Source organism: Salvelinus sp. IW2-2015, linkage group LG14 (assembly GCF_002910315.2).
Source record: "Salvelinus sp. IW2-2015 linkage group LG14, ASM291031v2, whole genome shotgun sequence".
NCBI classification, from domain to species: domain Eukaryota; kingdom Metazoa; phylum Chordata; class Actinopteri; order Salmoniformes; family Salmonidae; genus Salvelinus; species Salvelinus sp. IW2-2015.
Window position 1 is genome coordinate 37,648,199 of NC_036854.1, and position 21,316 is coordinate 37,669,514.

A 21,316-nucleotide genomic window follows, 5' to 3' on the forward strand; every position below is an offset into this window, starting at 1 on the left:
ACGAAGCAATATACCATGGACAGGTCAACCAATAGAGGCCAAGTCTTTTATAGCTGCATCCTCCGAAGATGAAAGGGTCAGTTTTAGGCTTGAGCGAAGGAGCTGGTCAGAAGATGGTTGGTGATGGGGATGGAGTCTGCTGATGATCTTGTAGAGGGCAAGTCTGGGAACCAGCCTGGGTTTTATAGCCACTGGACTTCTCCTCTTCCTCTCTGTGTAGAACCCACTTGGGATTCCTCAGCAGCTGTGGGCACCAGCAAGCTCACCACGCAAAGTTCAGAATAGTAGCCAGTCGTCCTCATTAAAGAGCCCTCTTTCTCAGCACTGCTGTTATTCCTCTGTCTCCCGTTCCTCTCACGCTTCAGGCGATTCCTCAAATGATGTTCTCAAAACAGCTGGAATTGGGCAGCCAGTGAAACAAAAAAAGATGGTACTGTGCCCAGATGCATTTTTTAAACAAGAGTCGTTGAGCGAAAGTGCCCTCTCCCACTATCATCTTAATACAGCTTATCTGTCAATCTGTGTTACGTCACTCTGTGTACTCAACAAACCAACATTCCCTCTGTAACAAAGATGGTGGCTAGAAACACGGAACCACTTGGAATAGCTCATCGTAATATACCTACTACTGTACATACCATTTTATTTCCTAATTAATTGTCTGTACACACCACATATTTATATTCTCACTCTAATACAGTGCCTTCGGAAGTATTCAGACCCCTTCACATTTTCCACATTTTGTTTCGTTACAGATATTCAAAAATGTATTACATTTCCCCTCATCAATCTACACACCAATACCCTATAATGACAAAGCAAAAACAAGTTCTTAGAATCTTGCTAATTTATAAATAAATAAAAAACAACTGGAAATATCACATTTCAAATCAAATCAAATTTTATTTGTCACATACACATGGTTAGCAGATGTTAATGCGAGTGTAGCGAAATGCTTGTGCTTCTAGTTCCGACAATGCAGTAATAACCAACGAGTAATTAACCTAACAATTCCACAACAACTACCTTATTAACACACAAGTGTAAAGGGATAAAGAATATGACATAATAATATATGAATGAGTGATGTGTACAGAACAGCATAGGCAAGATGCAGTAGATGGTATAGAGTACAGTATATACCTATGAGATGAGTAATGTAGGGTATGTAAACATTATATGAAGTTGCATTGTTTAAAGTGGCTAGTGATACATTTTTACATACATTTTTACATTATTAAAGTGGCTGGAGTTGAGTCAGTATGTTGGCAGCACCACTCAATGTTAGTGGTGGCTGTTTAACAGTCTGATGGTCTTGAGATAGAAGTGTTTTTCAGTCTCGGTCCCTGCTTTGATGCACCTGTACTGACCTCGCCTTCTGGATGATAGCGGGGTGAACAGGCAGTGGCTCGGGTGGTTGTTGTCCTTGATGATCTTTTTGACCTTCCTGTGACATCGGGTGCTGTAGCTGTCATGGAGGCAGGTAGTTTGCCCCCGGTGATGCGTTGTGCAGAACTCACTACCCTCTGGAGAGCCTTACGGTTGTGGGCGGAGCAGTTGCTGTACCAGGCGGTGATACAGCCCGACAGGATGCTCTCGATTGTGCATCTGTAAAAGTTTGTGAGTGCTTGGTGACAAGCCGAATTTCTTCAGCCTCCTGAGGTTGAAGAGGCGCTGCTGCGCCTTCTTCACCACGCTGTCTGTGTGGGTGGACCAATTCAGTTGTCCGTGATGGGAGAGGGCTCAGAACGCACCCTTGTGGGCCCCAGTGTTGAGGATCAGCGGGGTAGAGATGTTTTACCTACCCTCACCACCTGGGGCGGCCCGTCAGGAAGTCCAGTACCCAGTTGCACAGGGTGGGTCGAGACCCAGGGTCTCGAGCTTGATGACGAGTTTTGAGGGTACTATGGTGTTAAATGCTGAGTGTAGTCGATGAACAGCATTCTCACATAGGTATTCCTCTTGTCCAGATGGGTTAGGCAGTGTGCAGTATGGTTGCGATTGCGTCGTCTGTGGACCTATTGTGCGGTAAGCAAATTGGAGTGGGTCTAGGGTGTCAGGTAGGGTGGAGGTGATATGGTCCTTGACTATTCTCTCAAAGCACTTCATGATGACGGAAGTGAGTGCTACGGGGCGGTAGTCGTTTAGCTCAATTACCTTAGCTTTCTTGGAACAGGAACAATGGTACCCTCTTGAAGCATGTGGGAACAGTAGACTGGGATAAGGAATGATTGAATATGTCCGTAAACATTACATAAGTATTCAGCACCTTTACTCAGTACTTGTTGAAGCACCTTTGGTAGTGAATACTGCCTTGAGTCTTCTTGGTATGACGCTACAAGCTTGGACAACCTATATCTGTAGAATTTCTCCCATTCTTCTCTGTAGATCCTCTCAAGCTCTGTCGAAGTTGGATGGGGAGCGTTGCTGCACAGCTATTTTCAGGTCTCTCCAGAGATGTTCAATCGTGTTCAAGCTGGGCTCTGGCTGGGCCACTCAAGGACATTCAGAGACTTGTCCCGCAGCCACGCCTGCGTTGTCTTGGCTGTGTGCTTAGGGTCGTTGTCCCGTTGGAAGGTGAACCTTCGCCCCAGTCTGAGGTCCTGAGCACTCTAGAGCAGGTTTTCATCAAGGATCACTCTGTACTTTGCTTCATTCATATTTTCCTCAATCCTGACTAGTCTCCCAATCCCTGCCGCTGAAAAACATCCCTCAGCATGATGCTGCCACCACCATGCTTCACCGTAGGGATGGTGCCAGGTTTCCTCAGACGTGACGCTTGGCCTTCAGGCAAAGAGTTCAATCTTGGTTTCATCAGACCAGAGGATCTTGTTTCTCATGGTCTGAGAGTCTTTAGGTGCATTTTGCAAACTCCAAGCGGGCTATCATGTGCCTTTTACTGAGGAGTGGCTTCCATCTTCCATTCTACCATAAAGGCCTGATTGTTGGAGTGCTGCAGAGATGGTTGTCCTTCTGGAAGTTCTCCCATCTCCACAGAGGAACTCTAGAGCACTGTTGAAGTGATCATTAGGTTCTTGGTCACATCCCTGACCAAGGCCCGTCTTGGTGGTTCCAATCTTCTTCCATTTAAGAATGAGTGAGGCCATTCTATTCTTGGGACCTTCAATGCTGCAGAAATGTTTTGTACCCTTCCCCAGATCTGTGCCTTGACACAATGTAGTCCGGAGCTCTACGGACAATTCCTTCGACGTCAATGCTTGGTTTTTGCACTGTTAATTGTCGACCTTATATAGACAGGCATGTGCCTTTCCAAATCATGTCCAATCAAGTTTGTAGAAACATCTCAAGGATGATAAATGGAAACAGGATGCACCTGAGCTCAATTTCGAGTCTCATAGCAAAGGGTCTGAATACTTATGTAAATAAGGTAATACATTTGCAAATAAAAAACTGTTTTCACTTTGTCATTATGGGTATTGTGTGTAGATTGCTGAGGAAATTGTTTTATTTAATCCATTTTAGAACGAGGCTAGATCCTAACAAAATGTCGAAAAAGTCCTGGGGTCTGAGTACTTTCCGAAGCACTGTATATACACTACCGTTCAAAAGTTTGGAGTCACTTAGAAATGCCCTTGTTTTGAAGTGAAAAGTTTGTTTTCTTGCTCTTGAAGTGCTTTGAGATTCTATGAAAAGCGCTATAAAAATGTAATTTATTATTATTATTTTTCATTAAAAAATCCACAAAGACAGGGCTGGTTTATGTCAATATGTAATGTTTTTATAAGGGAGAGCCAAGCCAAGCTGTGATAGAGTACATTGTAAATTGTGAACTGCTATCAGTTGTTAAGTGGATGGAGTAGTAAGGTGTCATGGTGGTTGTAGTGCATGTTACCTGATGGATCATCTTTCTCTGGACCGGATACTACAGATTCCACGGAAAGGTTCTCAAACGACTGGGAATGAGACAGATAGACAGAACAGTTCCACAGTGATGAGTAAGGAACTGGATGGTACATGACATGACAGAATGACCATGGCTAGTGAGCATTTTAATTTCTCCTTTGTGTTATAGTTAAAAGCTAAAAACTTCATCAACACCCTGTCATGCTGTAATTAATCACTAGAAGATATTTCAGGAGTACCCTCCACTTCAAACAGGAAACAATCTCCCAGCCCCATCATACAGTGTTATGTTGTTGTTTCCTGAGAGCACCACACCCTTTGACCTCTCCATCCTGGGTATCTTTAGACAGTCAATCACATTACTGTAAATACATACATAATGTCCAGACAGACAGTTGTGTATGTATCTATGTGTGTTTGTCTTACCCTGCTTCTCCGAGTCAGGGGCAGCCCCAACGCTGATCCATTCTCTACATCTCCCATAAGGAAGTCAGACACTCTGAAAGAGGAACACACAACAACAATGAAAGGCATGGAAATAACCCCTAGGCACTGGTCTGGGGTCAGATGTGTTGTGTTTAGAACAAATGGTAAGTGTATGGATTGGGGTAGGGCAAATCTCATCCTAGATCGGTGGTTGTGTGGGCAACTTCCCCTGAAGTGTTGGCAACACTTTAAGAGTCAACAACACAAGCAGCCATTACGCAAGGAAACACAGACTGAAGATTGAGAATATTATATTATCTAGAGTTGTAAGACAAGGATACCCTGCACCTATTTAAATATAGTTTGTTTGTGTCACCATAAAGAGTCAGAAAAACAGAGCTAGTTATTGCAATCACTATTACAACGTTGTACTTACACATTGCCAAAGGTGAATGCCAATGTGTCGATGGAAGTGTATATCTCTCCGAAAAGCTTCTGCTTGTTCTCCTCGTTCACATCCTTGAAGTTAACACCTGTCAAAACAGATGAAGCAAGTTAGGCTAAACTGTGAAAAGAAATAACTGGGACAACCTATACCTATTCAGAACTGAAGACAAGATGCACTGTAATGTCAAAACATATAACCTACATGAACATGAGACTAATCATTATCCGAATATGTTGCTATACAGGTTGAGAGCCTACATAACATGAGGTAGTGATGAGTGTTGTGAAATAGTCCGTCTCTATCGCCATATATCCCCAAAACACTTCAGCAGAATAGTTAGGCCTGAAAAGACTAAAACAGTAGAGATTTGACTGAAAAAGTAGAAATTTGACTCAAACAGCAGAGATTTGACTRAAACAGCAGAGATTTGCCTGAAACAGTAGAGATTTTAGATTTGACTGAAACAGCAGATATTTGACTGAAACAGCAGAGATTTGACTGAAACAGTAGAGATTTGACTGAAACAGTAAAGATTTGACTGAAACAGCAGAGATTTGACTGAAACAGCAGAGAATTGAGATTTGACACAAACAGCAGAGAATTGACTGAAACAGCAGAGATTTGACTGAAACAGTAGAGATTTGAGATTTGACTGAAACAGTAGATATTTGACTGAAACAGTAGAGATTTGAAGATTTGACTGAAACAGGAGAATATTTTGAAACTGAAACAGCAGAGGATTTTGACTGAAACAGCAGAAGACATTGAGATTTGAACACAAAAGCAAGAGATTTAACTGAAACAGCAGAGATTTGACTGAAACAGTTTAGATATTTGATGAACCAGCAGAGATTTGAGATTTGACTGAAACAGTAGATATTTGACTGAAACAGTAGAGATTTGAGATTTGACTGAAACAGTATATATTTGACTGAAACCAGTAGAGATTTGACTGAAACAGCAGAGATTTGAACACTGAAACAGTAGATATTTGACTGAAACAGCAGAGATTTGACTGAAACAGCGATATTTGACTGAACAGTAGAGATTGGATTTGACTGAAACAGTAGATTATTTGACTGAAAGAGCAGAGATTGATTTGACTGAAACAGTAAGAATTTGACTGAAACAGTAGAGATTTGGACTGAACAGTAGAGATTTGACTGAACACGTAGAGATTTGACTGAAACAGCTAGAGCATTTGACTGAAACAGTAGAGAGATTTGACTGAAACAGTAGATATTTGACTGAAACAGTAGAGATTTGAGATTTGACTGAAACAGTAGATATTGACTGAAACAGCAGAGATTTGAGATTTGACTGAGAAACAGTAGAATATTTTGCTGACGCAGTTGACGAAACCAGCAGAGATTTGACTGAAACCGTAGAGATTTGACTGAAACAGTAGAGATTTGACTGAAACAGTAGAGATTTGACAGAAAAAGCAGAGTTTTGACCGAAACAGTACTGATTTGAATTGTAATCTGGAAAGACACACCGTTTCCTGCCTTAAGTCTAAACAAAGTGATGACTGAAAAAGAGAAGGGAAAAACACCAATGTAAATAGGTCTATAATCAGTCTCCACAATAAACTTCCTGTCTCACTCGGGAGGAGAGAAAATAAACCAGAATAGGAGCTCAACAGGCAGCACCAGCAGCCCAAGCCGCATCTGAAATGGCACCCTATTCACTATATATTGCACTACTTTGGACCAGAGCGGTATGGTAGATCCCTGTGGACCCTGGTAAAAAGTAGTGCACTATAGGAGAATAGGGTTCCATTTGGGTCGCAAAACCAGTGACGCCATTCCCTGAGGCCATTCCCCTAGTGTCGATGTTCTCTCCGCCTAACAATAGAGATGTCTGGAGATCAGGAGGGGAACAGGAGATCAAGAGAATGGTTCAAGGGAAGAGGATTGCAGAAAGCACTTTTTCTTCTTCTTACCAGAAAGTTCTTCGAGATGTCTTCTTTTACATGAGATATATTAGAATGCTCTAAGTAAACGATCGGTAGTCCAGGTTGAAGGTTTTCTAGTTAGTTGAGCCCCATGGAGACTTAGTTCCAAACAGTTCAAACAACACTTAGCAGCACAATAACCACAAACCGTTTCCATTCTAGAATCCTCTTCGTCATACAGGAAATAGGTAAGCAAGCGACAAAGGAACTAGGAGACTCAAAGAGAGAGAGAGAGAGAGAGACCAGCAGCTCTCTATGCTCTTACAGTGCAGGCTTCCTGTCTCTATAGAACAAGAGGAACTCTACCGTAAAACACACACACATGCCAGCCACCACTTACCCACGACCAGGCTTGCCCTCCAGAGGCTGAACCCTTTTTAGCATTCAGTCTGTGTGTATGATGTGGTCCGCAGTCGGGTGGTTGTTATAGCACCAAACTCTTTCTACCCAAGCTGCTCTCAAGGACTTCTCTCTCTTCTCTCTTCTCTGTTGGTCTTCCTGGCTGTATGGTACAACCACTCCTTGACCGTAGAGCCACTCCTTACTCAGTAGGTCCTTTGTGGGTTCCGTGGTTCCAAAGGGGGACCTGCCTCTAGTGGTCAAGCTGATCTACAGCCCTCTTAATGCACTAAAGCGTTCTCCAACTGCCACAGGGGAAATGGCACACAAGTCTCTTCCTTTATCTCCATTTGTGTCACCTAATAAGGCATTTCTTTCCAGGGAATGGGGGCAAAATGTCTCCAGTACAGGGTTCAAGCCAATTCCATAAGTTCCAGAAGCTCTTATGAGAGGTAGAACCCTTTCAGACGGGACAGCAGAGTTAGTGGTTCAAGGTAGTTTGGGTCCAGTGAGAGTCTGTCTGTGAACGCAGCTAGCTAGCTACCTCTGCCTAGGACGCTATCGCTGCGTCTCTCTGGCCTTTACGTCCTCTCCTACCCCCTCCTCCCCTCCTCCCCTCCCCGCAACACAGGACATCCTGAAGCTCACTAGAACACAATGCCAGCACTCGCTCCGGCCAACCACAGTCCAAACGTGGATGTTACATCATCAGGCAAAAACGGCATTGTTTTCACTGGGAAAGCACATGACTCCTGAACGAACACTAATAAATTCCACCTCTGAGCCTACTGCAGGGGAAGCCTGCTGACAAAACAGATATTGATGGAAGCAAACATACATGACTTAGCCAGGACATAGGAGGAAGGCCATAGGGGCCATCAGGCCATAGGGGCCATTGGGGGCCATGAGGCCATTGGGGGCCATCAGGCCACAGTGCCATTAGGTCATTGGGGGCCATCGGGCCATCATGGTAATGTTAATGCCTCAATGACCCACATACATAATGTGACTGGACTATGGCTGAACAATTCCAGCAACATCCCCAAATGACCCAGTTTTCCAGAAATCCTGGTTGGAGGGTTCCAGATTTTCTGTTTGTTCCCTCTTTTTTTAATATATATTTTTTATTTAACCTTTATTTTTTATTTTTTTAATTTTTTTTTTAACCTTATTTGAACCAGGTAGGCAATTGAAGAACGACGCTTCCTCATTAACAATTTGCGACCTGGCCAGATTAAGCAAGCAGTTCGACACATACAACAACACAAGTTACTACATGGAGTAAAACAAAATATAGTTCAATAAATACAGTGAAAAAAATAAGTCTATAACAATGTGAGCAAGTGAGGCTGCAAATAAGGGAGGTGAAGGCAAACAAATATATGTATAAATAAAATAAAATATAAAAGGCCATGGAAGGGCGAAGTGAGTACATACACAGCAAATAAAATAAAACTAAAAAACACTGAATGTTGGTTTGCAGTGGAAGAAGTGCAAGTAGAGACAGAAATAATTGGGTGCAAAGGAGCAAAATAAAAAATAAAATAATACAGTAGGGTAAAGAGGTAGTTGTTTGGGCTTATTGTCAGATGGGTATGTACAGGTGCAGTATCTTGAGCTGCTCTGACAGCTGGTCTTAAAGCTAGTGAGGGAGATATGTCTCCAGTTCGGATTTTTGTAGTGTTCCAGTCATTGCACCAGAGAACTGGAAGGAAGGCCCAAAGTAGAATTGGTTTGGGGTGACAGAGAATAATACCTGCTGGAGCGGTGCTACAGGTGGTGCTGCTATGGTTGACCAGCGAGCTGAGATAAGGGGCTTTACCTAGCAAAGCTTTAGATGACCTGAGACCAGTGGGTTTGGCGACATATGAAGCGAGGGCCAGCCAACGAGAGGTGTACAGGTCGCAGTGGTGGGTAGTATATGGGGCTTTGGTGACAAAACGGATGGCACTGTGATAGACTGCATCCAGTTTGCTGAGTAGAGTGTTGGAGGCTATTTTGTAAATGACATCGCCGAAGTCAAGGATCGGTAGGATAGTCAGTTTTATGTTTGGGGGGTATGAGTGAAGGATGCTTTGTTGCGAAATAGGAAGCCGATTCTGGATTTAATTTTGGATTGGAGATGCTTAATGTGAGTCTGGAAGGAGAGTTTACAGTCTAACCAGACACCTAGGTATTTGTAGATGTCCACATATGCTAAGTCAGAACCGTCCAGAGTAGAGACGCTGGACGAGCGGGCAGGTTCTGGTAGTGATCGGTTGAAGAGCATGCATTTAGTTTTACTTGCATTTAATAGCAGTTGGGGGGCACGGAAGGAGAGTTGTATGGCATTATACCTCGTCTCGAGGTTAGTTAACACAGTGTCTAAAGAAGGGCCAGTGGTATACAGAATGGTGTCGTCTGCRTAGAGGTGGATCAGAGAATCACCAGCAGCAAAAGCGACATCATTGATTTATACAGAGAAAAGAGTCGGCCTGAGAATTGAACCCTGTGGCACCCCCATAGAGACTGCCAGAGGTCCGGACAACAGGCCTTCCGATTTGACACACTGAACTCTGTCTGAGAAGTAGGTGAACCAGGCGAGKCATTCTGGGATTCTTGATTCTGGGATCCAACATTTTGGGAAAGTTACTGGAACTTTGCAACCATATACTGTACCAATGTAGGGAGGGGAAACAACCACATCTCTTCATTCAGRAAATGACAGGTTTCATGTGACAGGTGTCAAGTCATGGTGTTCATCACATATCATTTTGGTGTCCTTCTCAGATACCTTGGCTTAGCTAATTGGCTTAATATCTTGCTTATCTTGAGATAGATAGATACCCTTTTCTCTCCCTCTCTCTTTCCTCCTGGTGTTTGTCTCCTCTCGCTGGACAGAGACCAGTGCTGTGAAAGTCATAGCCCCACTATGAGAGCATGAATTAGACCAGGCATGAGCGAATGGGGCCTGTTCCTGATCCACTGAGCCAGTATGGCGAGCAGAGACACTACACACAAACATGCACACACCACCTACGCACACACCACTCACCCACTCACACCCCACACCCACACACACACACACACACACACACACACACACCAACACACACACACACACACACACACACACACACACCACACACCACACACACAGAGAGAGAATACAGACCCCTGTTATCTCCCCCTAGGCACAGGGTCTCAGCACAGCCGCACGCCTGGATATTCCACTTTCTCTTATTTGAATCTACCTGAATTGATTACTTCGGTCTCACATTACATGGGGACCAGGTGTGTGTGAAGTGACTAATGTGGCCAAATAAGGAAGGATGCCAATGAGTATGTGTATAGCCTGTTGAGCCTCATTGTGTGAGGGTCTAGTACAGAGGACACATATTCTGGCCCTCTAGTGGTGAGAAAGGTTATTAGGATGAGGTATGGAATTAAGAATGAAGGGACAACATGTTCGTTTATTGGGAGTGTACTGGGGCTTGTACCTTAAGCACATGGCATTTTGATTCAGCAGTGATACTGCTGTTCTGTTCCTATATACACAAAGCACTGTTAATATTAAACTGCTCCCAAGAGAAAGCCCCACAGCCTTGAAACCAGATTAGCCATTAGCAGCATCACATGACTATTGGCTAGCTAGCCACAGGACTCTATGTGAAGTCTTTCCAACTGTCACAGTAGAACATGCAGATCGACAGCAGCCAGCACTAACACTCACTCTGTCTCTGTCTCTGTCCAAGCCRCTATACAATAGCTTCCTTCAGTTCTGCTTGAAATGCACCCAGGCTGCATACCGTAGTGTAAGCCAATACTTGGAATCGACTTTGGTTCAATCACTTTTTATGCATTTGGTAGAATGCATTTAGAGCGGAAGGAAGGATAGGTATTTACATCACTACCACACACACACACAAACACCTCCCCAGCTTTTGTTCCAGGTCAGTGTGTCACCATACTTCGTTAACATAGAGCATTGCCAAAAGTATGCTGTCAAACCAGGGCCATTCCAATTGAGCAGAGGTATACTCTACTCAGAGATTCTTGTGCGGGGGCCAAGTGAAGAATTGCCCTCCATGGCTGATCATAATCTCGAGGAGAGAAGATAAATGGGATTCCTGAGCCCTATTCCCTCAGGACAGCAACACAAAGCACAAAGACTTCAGTCTTTGAGTCAAACACACTCCTCTCCCTCCTACCACTGGATTTAATAGGAATTCAGATTTAAACATTCAAATAATACATGTTCTGTATTTTTCAGTCAGGGGTTTGAATACATGCTGTGTGTGTTATTTGAGCGAAGTTCTGATATTTAGAGTGAATTCATCCTCAAAAGCTTGCTGCAAATACATCTTCTAATTTTGCTAAACAGACAAACATGCTGGCCCTGTAATGCTTAAGCACAAACCTTCTTCCAGACCTAATCCAGCCAAATGAGGCCTGGGGGAGGTACGGTAGGGAGGCAAGGACTGTGAGCCATTAGGTTGGGAGACAGGGAGGCAAGGAGTCAGGAAGACAAGGAGGCAGGGAGACAGGAAGACAAGGAGTCAGTGAGACACGGAGGCAGGGAGACAGGGAGGCAGGAAGACAAGGAGTCAGGGAGACAGGGTGGCAGGGAGRCAGGGAGRCAGGGAGRCAGGGAGAGAAGGAGACAGAGAGTCAGGGTGTGTTTGAGACATGTCTCTATGCTCTAGGGAGTGCTGCTCACCTTTGACCTGTGCGATGACGGTGCCTGCAGCACTGAGGATGTCCACAGAGTTGAGGGTCTGGTGTTTGCTGATGACGGCCTTCAACACGCGCAGCAGCTCCCCCAGACGCTCATGGACTACCTGGTGAAGACAGTCCTGGTGCTCTGGAGGACAAACAGACACAAAGACAAGATTGTTAGGGAACCATCTCAGTAACACAATGGCTACAGTGTTTGTTCAAATTCATATACTGTATAAGGCACATTTTATCTGGAGGGAAAGACACAAAGACACAACTGTAAAGAGAACCATCTCTTTAAGATGTAAGTGAGTCCCACTCAGAACAGACTCAATTCGTCGGGGCATGGACTCTACAAGGTGTCGAAAGCGTTGCACAGGGACGCTGGCCCATGTTGACTCCAATGCTTCCCACAGTTGTGTCAAGTTGGCTGGATGTCCTTTGGGTGTTCGACCATTYTTGATGCACATGGGCATCTGTTGAGCATGAAAAACCCAGCAGCGTTGCCTTTCCTGACACAAATTGGTGTGCCTGGCACCTACTACCATATCCCGTTCAAAGGCACTTGAATCTTTGGTCTTGCCCATTCACCCTGTGAACAGTACACATACACTATCCATGTATCAATTGTCTCAAGGCTTAAAAATACACTGATTGAAGTGGATTTAACAGGTGACCTCAATAAGGGATCATAGCTTTCACCTGGATTCACCTGGTCAGTCTATGTCATGGAGAAAGCAGGTGTTCTTAATGTTTTGTACACTCAGTGTACAGTAAGTGTTTACAATGTATGATAAGGATTTCTGAGTTATATATTTCAATATAAAGAGGAGACACCAGTCAAGCAATTCCAACTAGGTGTTGATTCACATTAGTCAGACATGTGGATCTAATACTAGGTGTTAACCATTGAGAGAAAGAGGCCTTAGCGAACTCAGGTGTGACGGTAAATGTGACTACCTGATAACTAATGCATAACTAAACATGACCTGTAGTGGTCTTCCTGTAATTAGTGTAGTATTTATCTGTAGTGTTTACACATCCATAATAAAACGGACCATTACTTATGCTTCAGTAATTACAGTGCGGCCTGGCACTACAGATGGTAAGATCAAGAGCACTTTAGTATTCAACCAGCTTGTTAATGTATACACCACATAGTTAGAGGGTGAGCTCATCAGAAAGCAGCTGAATGGGAGGACAGAAATTACTAATCTAACAGTCTCCAGATGCTTTTACGACTCCCTTGAATTTTTGATCCACCACCGCAGGCGAGTGAGTGTGGCAGTGCCACCACTGACAAAGCCTCGCAGTATCAACCGAGGACTGTTTTTCCCAGAGCCCAGTGAAACTGAGAGCCACAGAGAGGGTCAGAGTCAAAACACACACACACTCGCAGGCCTGTCAAAGCCACATTTGTGCTGACGGTCGCCCCTGGATTACCCCGCGTATGGAAAAGGGGATCAGGGAGACTTTAGCCGTCTCCCCTTTTTTCTTTTATTCATTCCCCCTCTTTTTTGGAGCGGGACAAAAAGGGCCGGCGGTGGAACTAATGTTTCTGGGTGGATGTGGCTGCCATCGCCATGACAATGCCAGCTGTCCTCCAACCAGGAAATACAGCCAGCTGACCAGTAGGTGACTGTCGGACTGCTTCATATGGACCAACAGTAAATGTCAACATGCAACTGCTTCATAATAGAACCACAGGGAACAAGTTACTGTCACAACCACTAGCTACATCTAACAGCATGAAGTGACGACTTTATAAGGACTACCAGTCACAAGTCAACAACATCCACTAGCCCAACAAGTGACCTCATCATTAAGTCAAAACAACAAGTGAACCAACCCTAGATCAATGTTCTTTATTGGATGATGTCAATAAACATCAGACCGAATACGAGAGAGAACAGAACCCTTCATTGGATCAACAGTAACAGATTCAACAGATTCTACAAAACCAACTGATTGTATACTGTAAAACTCCCAGCAGCATCTCTGCTCTGCCAACAGTCTCTCTACAGGATGTCTGGAGTCTTCCCCAGCTCCATGGTAACCATACCCAGTTTCATGGCAACCGCCTCCATCCATCTTCTTTGGATGTCAAACTACAGCTACTTCCTGTGTCTGGAGAACCTGGTGCTTTCTCTTCATTTTGTTTCAGCCTGGCTTCTGCCATGTTTCAGCCTGGCTCCTGCTATGTTTCAGCCCTGCCATGTTTCAGCCTGGCTTCTGCCATGCTTCAGCCTGGTTCTGCCATGTTTCAGCCTGGCTCCTGCCATTTATTGCCTGGCTCCTGCCATGTTTCAGCCTGATTTCAGCCTGGCTTCTGCCATGTTTTGGGCTCCCGAGTGGCACAGCGGCCTAAGACACTGCATCTTAGTGCTAGAGGTGTCACTACAGACCCTGGTTCGATTCCAGGATGTATCACAACCGGCCGTGATTGGGAATAMCATAGGGCGGCACACAATTGGCCCAGTGTCTTCCGGATTAGGGTTTGGCTGGGGTAGACCGTCATTGTAAATAAGAATTTGTTCTTAACTGGCTTGCCTTGTTAAATAAAGATAAAATAAAATAAATGTTTCAGCCTGGCTCCTGCGAGGAAGAGCCTCGCAGTGTGCCTCTGGCCCCCATAATGCACAACACCGAGCCCCATTATCCAGCAGGCTGTAACTGCATTAGGGAGTGGATGTAAGGTGGGGGTACTTCCTAAACAGATCTAATTTATCTCTGTCTATAGAGATTAAGATGTTGTTCTGTATGTCTACAGGTTTAATAAAGACTATTTGGTTTGATGTGGGTATGTTGGGACAAGATCATAATGAAACAAAAATGTCATGCAAAAAGAATGTAGCTGAGTGATTCATAAAATCCCAACTTCCTACTCTGCTGGGGTGTTCCCCTCGAAGGAGCACATTCAGCACAGTGCAGCTGCTCACCAGTCTGTTCCTCTCTCTCTCTCTCTCTCTCTGTCTCTCTCTCTCTCTCTCTCTCTCTCTCTCTCCCTCTCTCTCTCTCTCTCTCCCTCTCTCTCTGTCTCTCTCTCTGTCTCTCTCTCCCACTCTATCACTTGTTTGTCTCCCGCTCCTCTCTATGTCTCTCTCTTTCTGTCTGTGTTATTTTGCCATGAAGGACATTTGCTTCACAGACCTGCAGTACCGTCTTTCCCAAGCTAGTGTGTGAGTGCGTCCTCACCCATTAGATTGGGAAAGACTGAAAACCCAGCCAGCACACAATGATCAGGTGTGTCCAATGATGTATATATATACTACATGACTGACTGAACTACCATTGTAAAAAAAGATTTTGGAAGCTATATAAATGCATTTATTAATGTCTACGTCTTTGATTTTGCCACGTTTATTATATTACACACACCTTAATGCATACTTTTAAGTTATATTATATGAGCTAAACATACAAATAATTTAAAAAATAAATAAATAAATAAAAATACATTTTCCTTAAAGTCACWTTTTTTTWATGTTACTGTCCCCACTACAACAACACAACACTTAAATACATTTAATKTAATACATTTAACATTCCTTAGAAGGACTGCTTCTTCTGGGGAAGTGCCAATATGGCTAATCAGTGGCTTCAAAGCCTCTCATTTGCCAAWAAATAGCATCAGCAATCAGGGGTTTATATACTGTACATCATTGGGTGGGTCAGGGTTTCCAGCCACCACAAACCTCCAGGTCTTTATTGGCTAGGGGTTAGATTAAACCCCTATTTAAAGACAATACACTTTGAATGACAATGTCCACACAATGGCCTGAACCGTCTGTCAACACATACAGTACATTATGGCCCATTCACATAGACACAGAGTAACAGAATCCTCCAAGGTCTGGAGGTGGTGCAGATTAAAAAGCCTGAATGCCCCATGAGACAGAGGCTCTTCCTTCTGCAGGTGCAGGATGGCGGGCGCCTCGTAATGGCTGTTGCTTGGTCTTTACATCCAGGCCATCCTGTATGGAGCTACTAGAAGGACATTACGTTTAGTCCACTGGCCCAGCAGGACACAGGATGATGTACAGAGGCTGGTGGTTTAACCCTGTGCCTCCCTGTTAGAGGAGCACAATGGGACAGAACCCTGTTCCCACCAGGGCCCTCCAGCTATCCACACTTCTCCCCAGCATAACGAGTGTAGACCCCTGTCTGTTGCAGCCACAGGCCTGGGAGACTTATTTCACAATGGATGAGAGGGACAGTTTCACCATGAAAACAACCCCACTCAGAGTACTGGGAACTGGAAGAGTCGCTTTGTTTTACTTACTGTGCAAAAGTTTTAGAGCAAAACAATTATGAGATTTGGTAAAAGGAAAAACAACTTAATAGTATGCTAGCTGCCAGGAAAGGAGCATTTTTTTCACAATGCAGGAAAACCATCAGTTTGCTGAGAAGAGTCTGTTTGAGTGGGAAAAGCTTTCCTTTTGTCTCAGAGGCCATTTGCAAACAGTGGGGCCTGTCTGCTTGAGGGCCTGCCTGCCACATGAAGCATTTTTTGGAACAATAAATCACAACGCCAGGCTTTTCACTTTTCACAGGAGGAAAGAGGGGGAGGAGGAGGGGTGCTGGGGTAAGGAGGGGGGGAGGGAGGGTCGGGTGGGAGGAAGCGAGGTTGTTTGGTCGGTGGTGGTACCCTCCCCTGGGTTTTGTCCCAAACATGCCCCTTTAAACCCACATCCAAGCTTAGCCAGGTTATGGGAGAACAGAGAGAGACATTCCCGGGAACGCTCTGTTGGGAATAGAAGCTATAGGGATCAGTCTCCCATTCCAATGAAGAGGCCAAGGGAGCGAGAGGAGAGGGCTTGCCAGAACCACATCGCCACATTTTTACTTCATTAGCGTCATGGAAACCACTGCATTCCAGCCTGGCTGTGTCTCGTTAGGAAAGTGGAGCGCAAGGGTGAGGGGGATCCATAATAAAACATTGTTGGATCATTCAACCATCGAGATGACACCTCAATACGAAAACATTCAAAGCCCCTCCGACTCTATAGGCAAGCTATCTAATGATAGGCATGTTCAAAAATAGGCATTTCTTTTCGCCAACAGAGGTTCATATCGCTCAAAAGGCTGAGTGATCCTAGTTATGGATCTTACCATCCACTAGGCCTCCACATAACAGATTCCCAATATAATAGTGACGCAACTGAAATAGTAACTTCTCATGACCAGGGACACCCTTGTCTTTGAAAGAATAAAAATATCTAATTTGAATGATTGTAAAATGTCACACCCTCTTATCCAATGGTATATCTGTCTGGTGCCTTATTGCTTCGAAAAAATACTATTTATCCATGGAGTGGCAGAAGGAAATATTTTCTATCTAACAACAAAAAAAAAACAGAATTTTCATGAAGCCTTAGCACGAATGTCAATCATGTCATGATCTCCTTCTTGTAACAACCAACTGGTCAATGGCCTCTAATGGTTGGATCCATCCAAAATGACATGGCAAAATTTTCCTTTCCTGTGACGCTTAATATGTTCCAGTCATGCATAGGAATCATGGAGCAACATATTATTTATGCTTCAAAACAGTGAGAAGACAGAAGGGGCGTCACGGTACAAAGCAAGTGTTGAAATCACTAAACACTCACAAAACTGGGTTCAGAGGGGCCCGATTAAACACCAAGAGCTCATAGGCTAAACATAGCTCGGGATATTAGCCACAGCTGGGCTAAAATACGGTGCTGGGTCTGACACCCCCGTGTTAGCCATGACTAAACGTCAAATCACACGACAATCGTCAATGTGTCCCATTGAGTCAAACTTACAAAAGCTGCGAATTCTTGTGACTTACTTCCCCCTGTCAAAATAATCAAGCAAGGCATTTGGTAGGAGGCTTTATGTAGGAGGCTTTAGTAGGAGGCTGTTGGAAGGAGGGCTTTATGTAGGAGGCCTTGGTAGGAGGGCTTATGTATGGAGGGTCTTTTATGTAGGAGGGCTTGGAGGAGGGCTTTTTAGAGGGCTTGTAGGAGGCTGGAGAAGGCTTTGGTAAGGAGGCTTTATGTAGGAGGGCTTGTTAGGAGGGCTTTGGTAGGAGGCTTTGTAGAGGCTTTGTGTAGGAAGGCTTTATGTAGGAGGCGTGGTAGGAGGGCTTTTAGAGGCTTTTGTAGGAGGCTTAGATGTAGGAGGCTCTTGGTAGGAGGGCTTGTAGAGGGCTTTAATGTAGAGGGGCTTTGTGGCGGTTTTAGGAGGGCTTTATGTAGGAGGGCTTGTGTGTAGGAGGGCTTTAGTGGAGGGCTGTATGTAGGAGGCTTTTGTAGAGGCTTTGGTAGAGTTGGGAGCTTTATGGTAGGAGGCTTTTGGTAGGAGGCTTTGGTGAGGAGATGGCTTTGGGTAGAGGGCTTTGGTTAGGAGGGCTATTTGGTAGGAAGCTTAGGTAGAGTTGTGAGAGGGCGTAGATTTGTAGGAGGCTGTAGAGCTTTGGTAGGAGGGCTTTGGTAGGAGGGCTTTGGTAGGAGGGCTTTGGTAGGAGGGCTTTGGTAGGAGGCTTTATGTAGGAGGGCTTAGGTAGGAGGGTTGTCAAAGAAAGAAGTGCATTACCGTAATCAGTTATAGTCTACTGGCAGTAGGACTTAAGAGAGCTTTAGAGGACTGATCAATGCATGACTTATCATCTCCATTTTTCAAGATGGAGTCATCCCTATACTTTTGAGTGACTGTCACAGAAAAAAACAACAACATATTTTACACTTACATTATAAAATGTCTGCTAAACTTTATATGTTAGACCTACACCGAAGTGTAGCTGAGCACATTGCCAAAAGCTGCTAAAACTCACGGTGATTTAAAAGCCAAGGCTCGCTGTGTAGGACGTTCCACGGCAGTAACTTTGTGAACGGTAACTAACAGGCAGGCTCCTCCTAATAAACAAAATCAACTATTGTGTCCAAACTTTAAAGGGCAGAAAATAACAGGCCTGCTTAACTTTTAACAGACACTGTAAGCTTTTTATAAGAGGCACCCCAGCAGGTGGATCAGTCTAGTGGCCAGAGTAGTGTGAGGCAGACAAATCCTGGTTTCAAATAGTATTTGTTAAGTATCTGCACTTAACTGAGCTTGCCTGGCGCAATCAAACCAATGGAATAATTCCAAAATATGACATTGGCATCCCGTAATCCGAACCATCAATTTATACATTTAAAGTTGGTTTAGAGACCGTATTTAACACCAAGGAACCGTTTTACGATGAAATTGTCCCCAACTCTCAACTGGTGTCTCCAAAATTAGGTAGGCACATTCCCTCMCATGACGAGGAAATGCCCAGCAGTTAAATGCTTCTGGGACACAGTTACAAAGTTACAAAGTGCATGAATGTAAATACTCAATCCTTTGCATCTACTATATTACTTAATGATGATAGCTCCTTGAATCTGTCAAAAAATCTGAAACAATTWCTGCTGGCAGGCAGCACTGCAATCACCTCACTCTTTCCCAATTTGCCAGTGGATACAGTTATAACATTAGAATGATTGACAGTGAGAATGATTGGCGCTAGTCAAGGAACAATTGAGGCCTGGAGAACACATTTGACTCTGTAAAGAATAATCTCAGCTGAAGCCCAGCACAAACAAATAAACAATCTATAAAGCACAACCATACAAAAAAAGGATATACTGTTTAGTTTTTACAGTACCAGTAAAAAGTTTGGACACACCTACTCATTCAAGGGTTTTTCTTTATTTGTACTATTTTCAACATTGTAGAATATAGTGAAGACATCAAAACTATGAAACAACACATATGGAATCATGTAGTAACCAAAAAAAGGTTAACAAATCAAAATATATTTTATATTTGAAATCTTCAAAGTAGCCACCCTTTTCCTTGATGACAGCTTTGTACACTCTTGGCATTCTCTCAACCAGCTTCATGAAGTAGTCACCTGGAATGCATTCCAATTAACAGGTGTGCCTTGCTAAAARTTAATTTGTGGAATTTCTTTCCTTCTTAATGTGTTTGAGCCAATCAGTTGCGTTGTGACAAGGTAGGTTTGGTACACAAAAGATAACCCTATTTGGTAAATGACCAAGTCCATATTATGGCAAGAACAGCTCAAATAAACAAAGAGAAACGACAGTCCATCATTACTTTAAGACACGAAGGTCAGACAATCTGGAAAATTTCAAGAACTTTGAAAGTTTCTTCAAGTGCATTCGCAGAAACCATCAAGTACTATGATGAAACTGKCTCTCATGAGGACCGCCACWGGAAAGGAAGACCCAKASTTACCWCTGCTGCAGAGGATAAGTTCATTAGASTTACCAGCCTCAGAAATTGCAGCCCAAATAAATGCTTCACAGAGTTCAAGTAACAGACACATCTCAACATCAACTGTTCAGATGAGACTGCGTGAATCAGGCTTTCATGGTCGAATTGCTGCAATGAAACCACTACTAAAGGACACMAATAAGAAGAARAGACTTGCTTGRRCYAAGAAACACRAGCAATGGACATTAGACCGGTGGAAATSTGTCCTTTGGTCTGATGAGTCCAAATTTKAGATTTTTGGTTGCAACTGCTGTGTCTTTGTGAGAKGCAGAATAGGTGAACGGATGATCTCTGCATGTGTGGTTCCCACCGTTTTTGGTTACTAGTATTACATGATTCCATATGTGTTATTTCATAGCTGTGATGTCCTCACTATTGTTATACAATGTAGAAAAGAGTTTTTAAAAATAAAGAAAAACCCTTGAATGAGTAGATGTGTCCAAACTTTTGACTGGTAATGCATATATATTCAGTATATGTACCTACTTTCATCTTTAAAAAAATCATTTTTTGGTTTTCAGGCCCATGGGGAAGGGGTGGTATGTGGAGATGGGGGGGACTGACAAGCAAGGGGAGTACGAAGGGGTGGAAAACATGTTTGGATGGAGACATGTTGGATGAGTGGGGTTGGGGGAATGGAGAGGGAGGTTGGGGTTGGAGGCTCACTTCTTCTCTTTCTCCATCCTTTAAATATCACATGTATTATGACTTTTTGCTCTGTGGTTGGGTTGATCATGGGGATCAATGCTTTGTATTTGTGTACTTAAAAAAAAAAAAAAATCTGTTTGAGTGCCAGCCCACGGGTGGATGCGAGCAATTAAATTACATGAATTACATGAATTACATGAATTACATGAATTTGTGTATTGTGCCTCCCAACAAGAAAATTACCAAATTAATAAAAATAAATCAAAAGTATTTGAACCCAGGTTAGGAATGAGGCAAGGCCTTTCCCACCCTCCACTCTCCCTCCTACACTTCCTGTGGCCGCGGTCAGCACGGTTCACCCCTGCACCCCGGAGTCGGACCACCGGCGGTTGGGCCACTCCACACCGGATTAGCGGATTACACGGCACTGTTAAAGGACAGAATATTGGCCTTCCCAGACTTCCCCTATTTTTCCCCTGTCCTGCCAGTGCCTCCCCTGGTGCTTCACCTTTCAAACGCTCTTTCCCATGACTGCACACAAAGAGGAACCGTTTAAAAGAGAAAGTCTTCCCCCATACACACACACAGCACCTTCCCTTCCGTCTAGGTCTGGGCTCCTTTATATTCCCCACCCGACCACTCACTCT

At 43.9% G+C, this 21,316-nt stretch overlaps 1 protein-coding gene across 1 annotated transcript in view; it reads right to left on the reverse strand.

Annotated features, from left to right (window-relative positions):
- Positions 1 to 21,316, reverse strand: part of arhgap29a (Rho GTPase activating protein 29a) — a 92,230-nt gene that overhangs the window by 46,472 nt on the left and 24,442 nt on the right. The window contains exons 3-6 of the mRNA XM_070446813.1: positions 11,734 to 11,877; positions 4,727 to 4,823; positions 4,291 to 4,363; positions 3,854 to 3,914 (exon numbers count right to left, since the gene is read on the reverse strand). Coding sequence (XP_070302914.1) covers positions 3,854 to 3,914; positions 4,291 to 4,363; positions 4,727 to 4,823; positions 11,734 to 11,877 — 375 coding nt within the window. The remainder of the gene's footprint in view (positions 1 to 3,853; positions 3,915 to 4,290; positions 4,364 to 4,726; positions 4,824 to 11,733; positions 11,878 to 21,316) is intronic.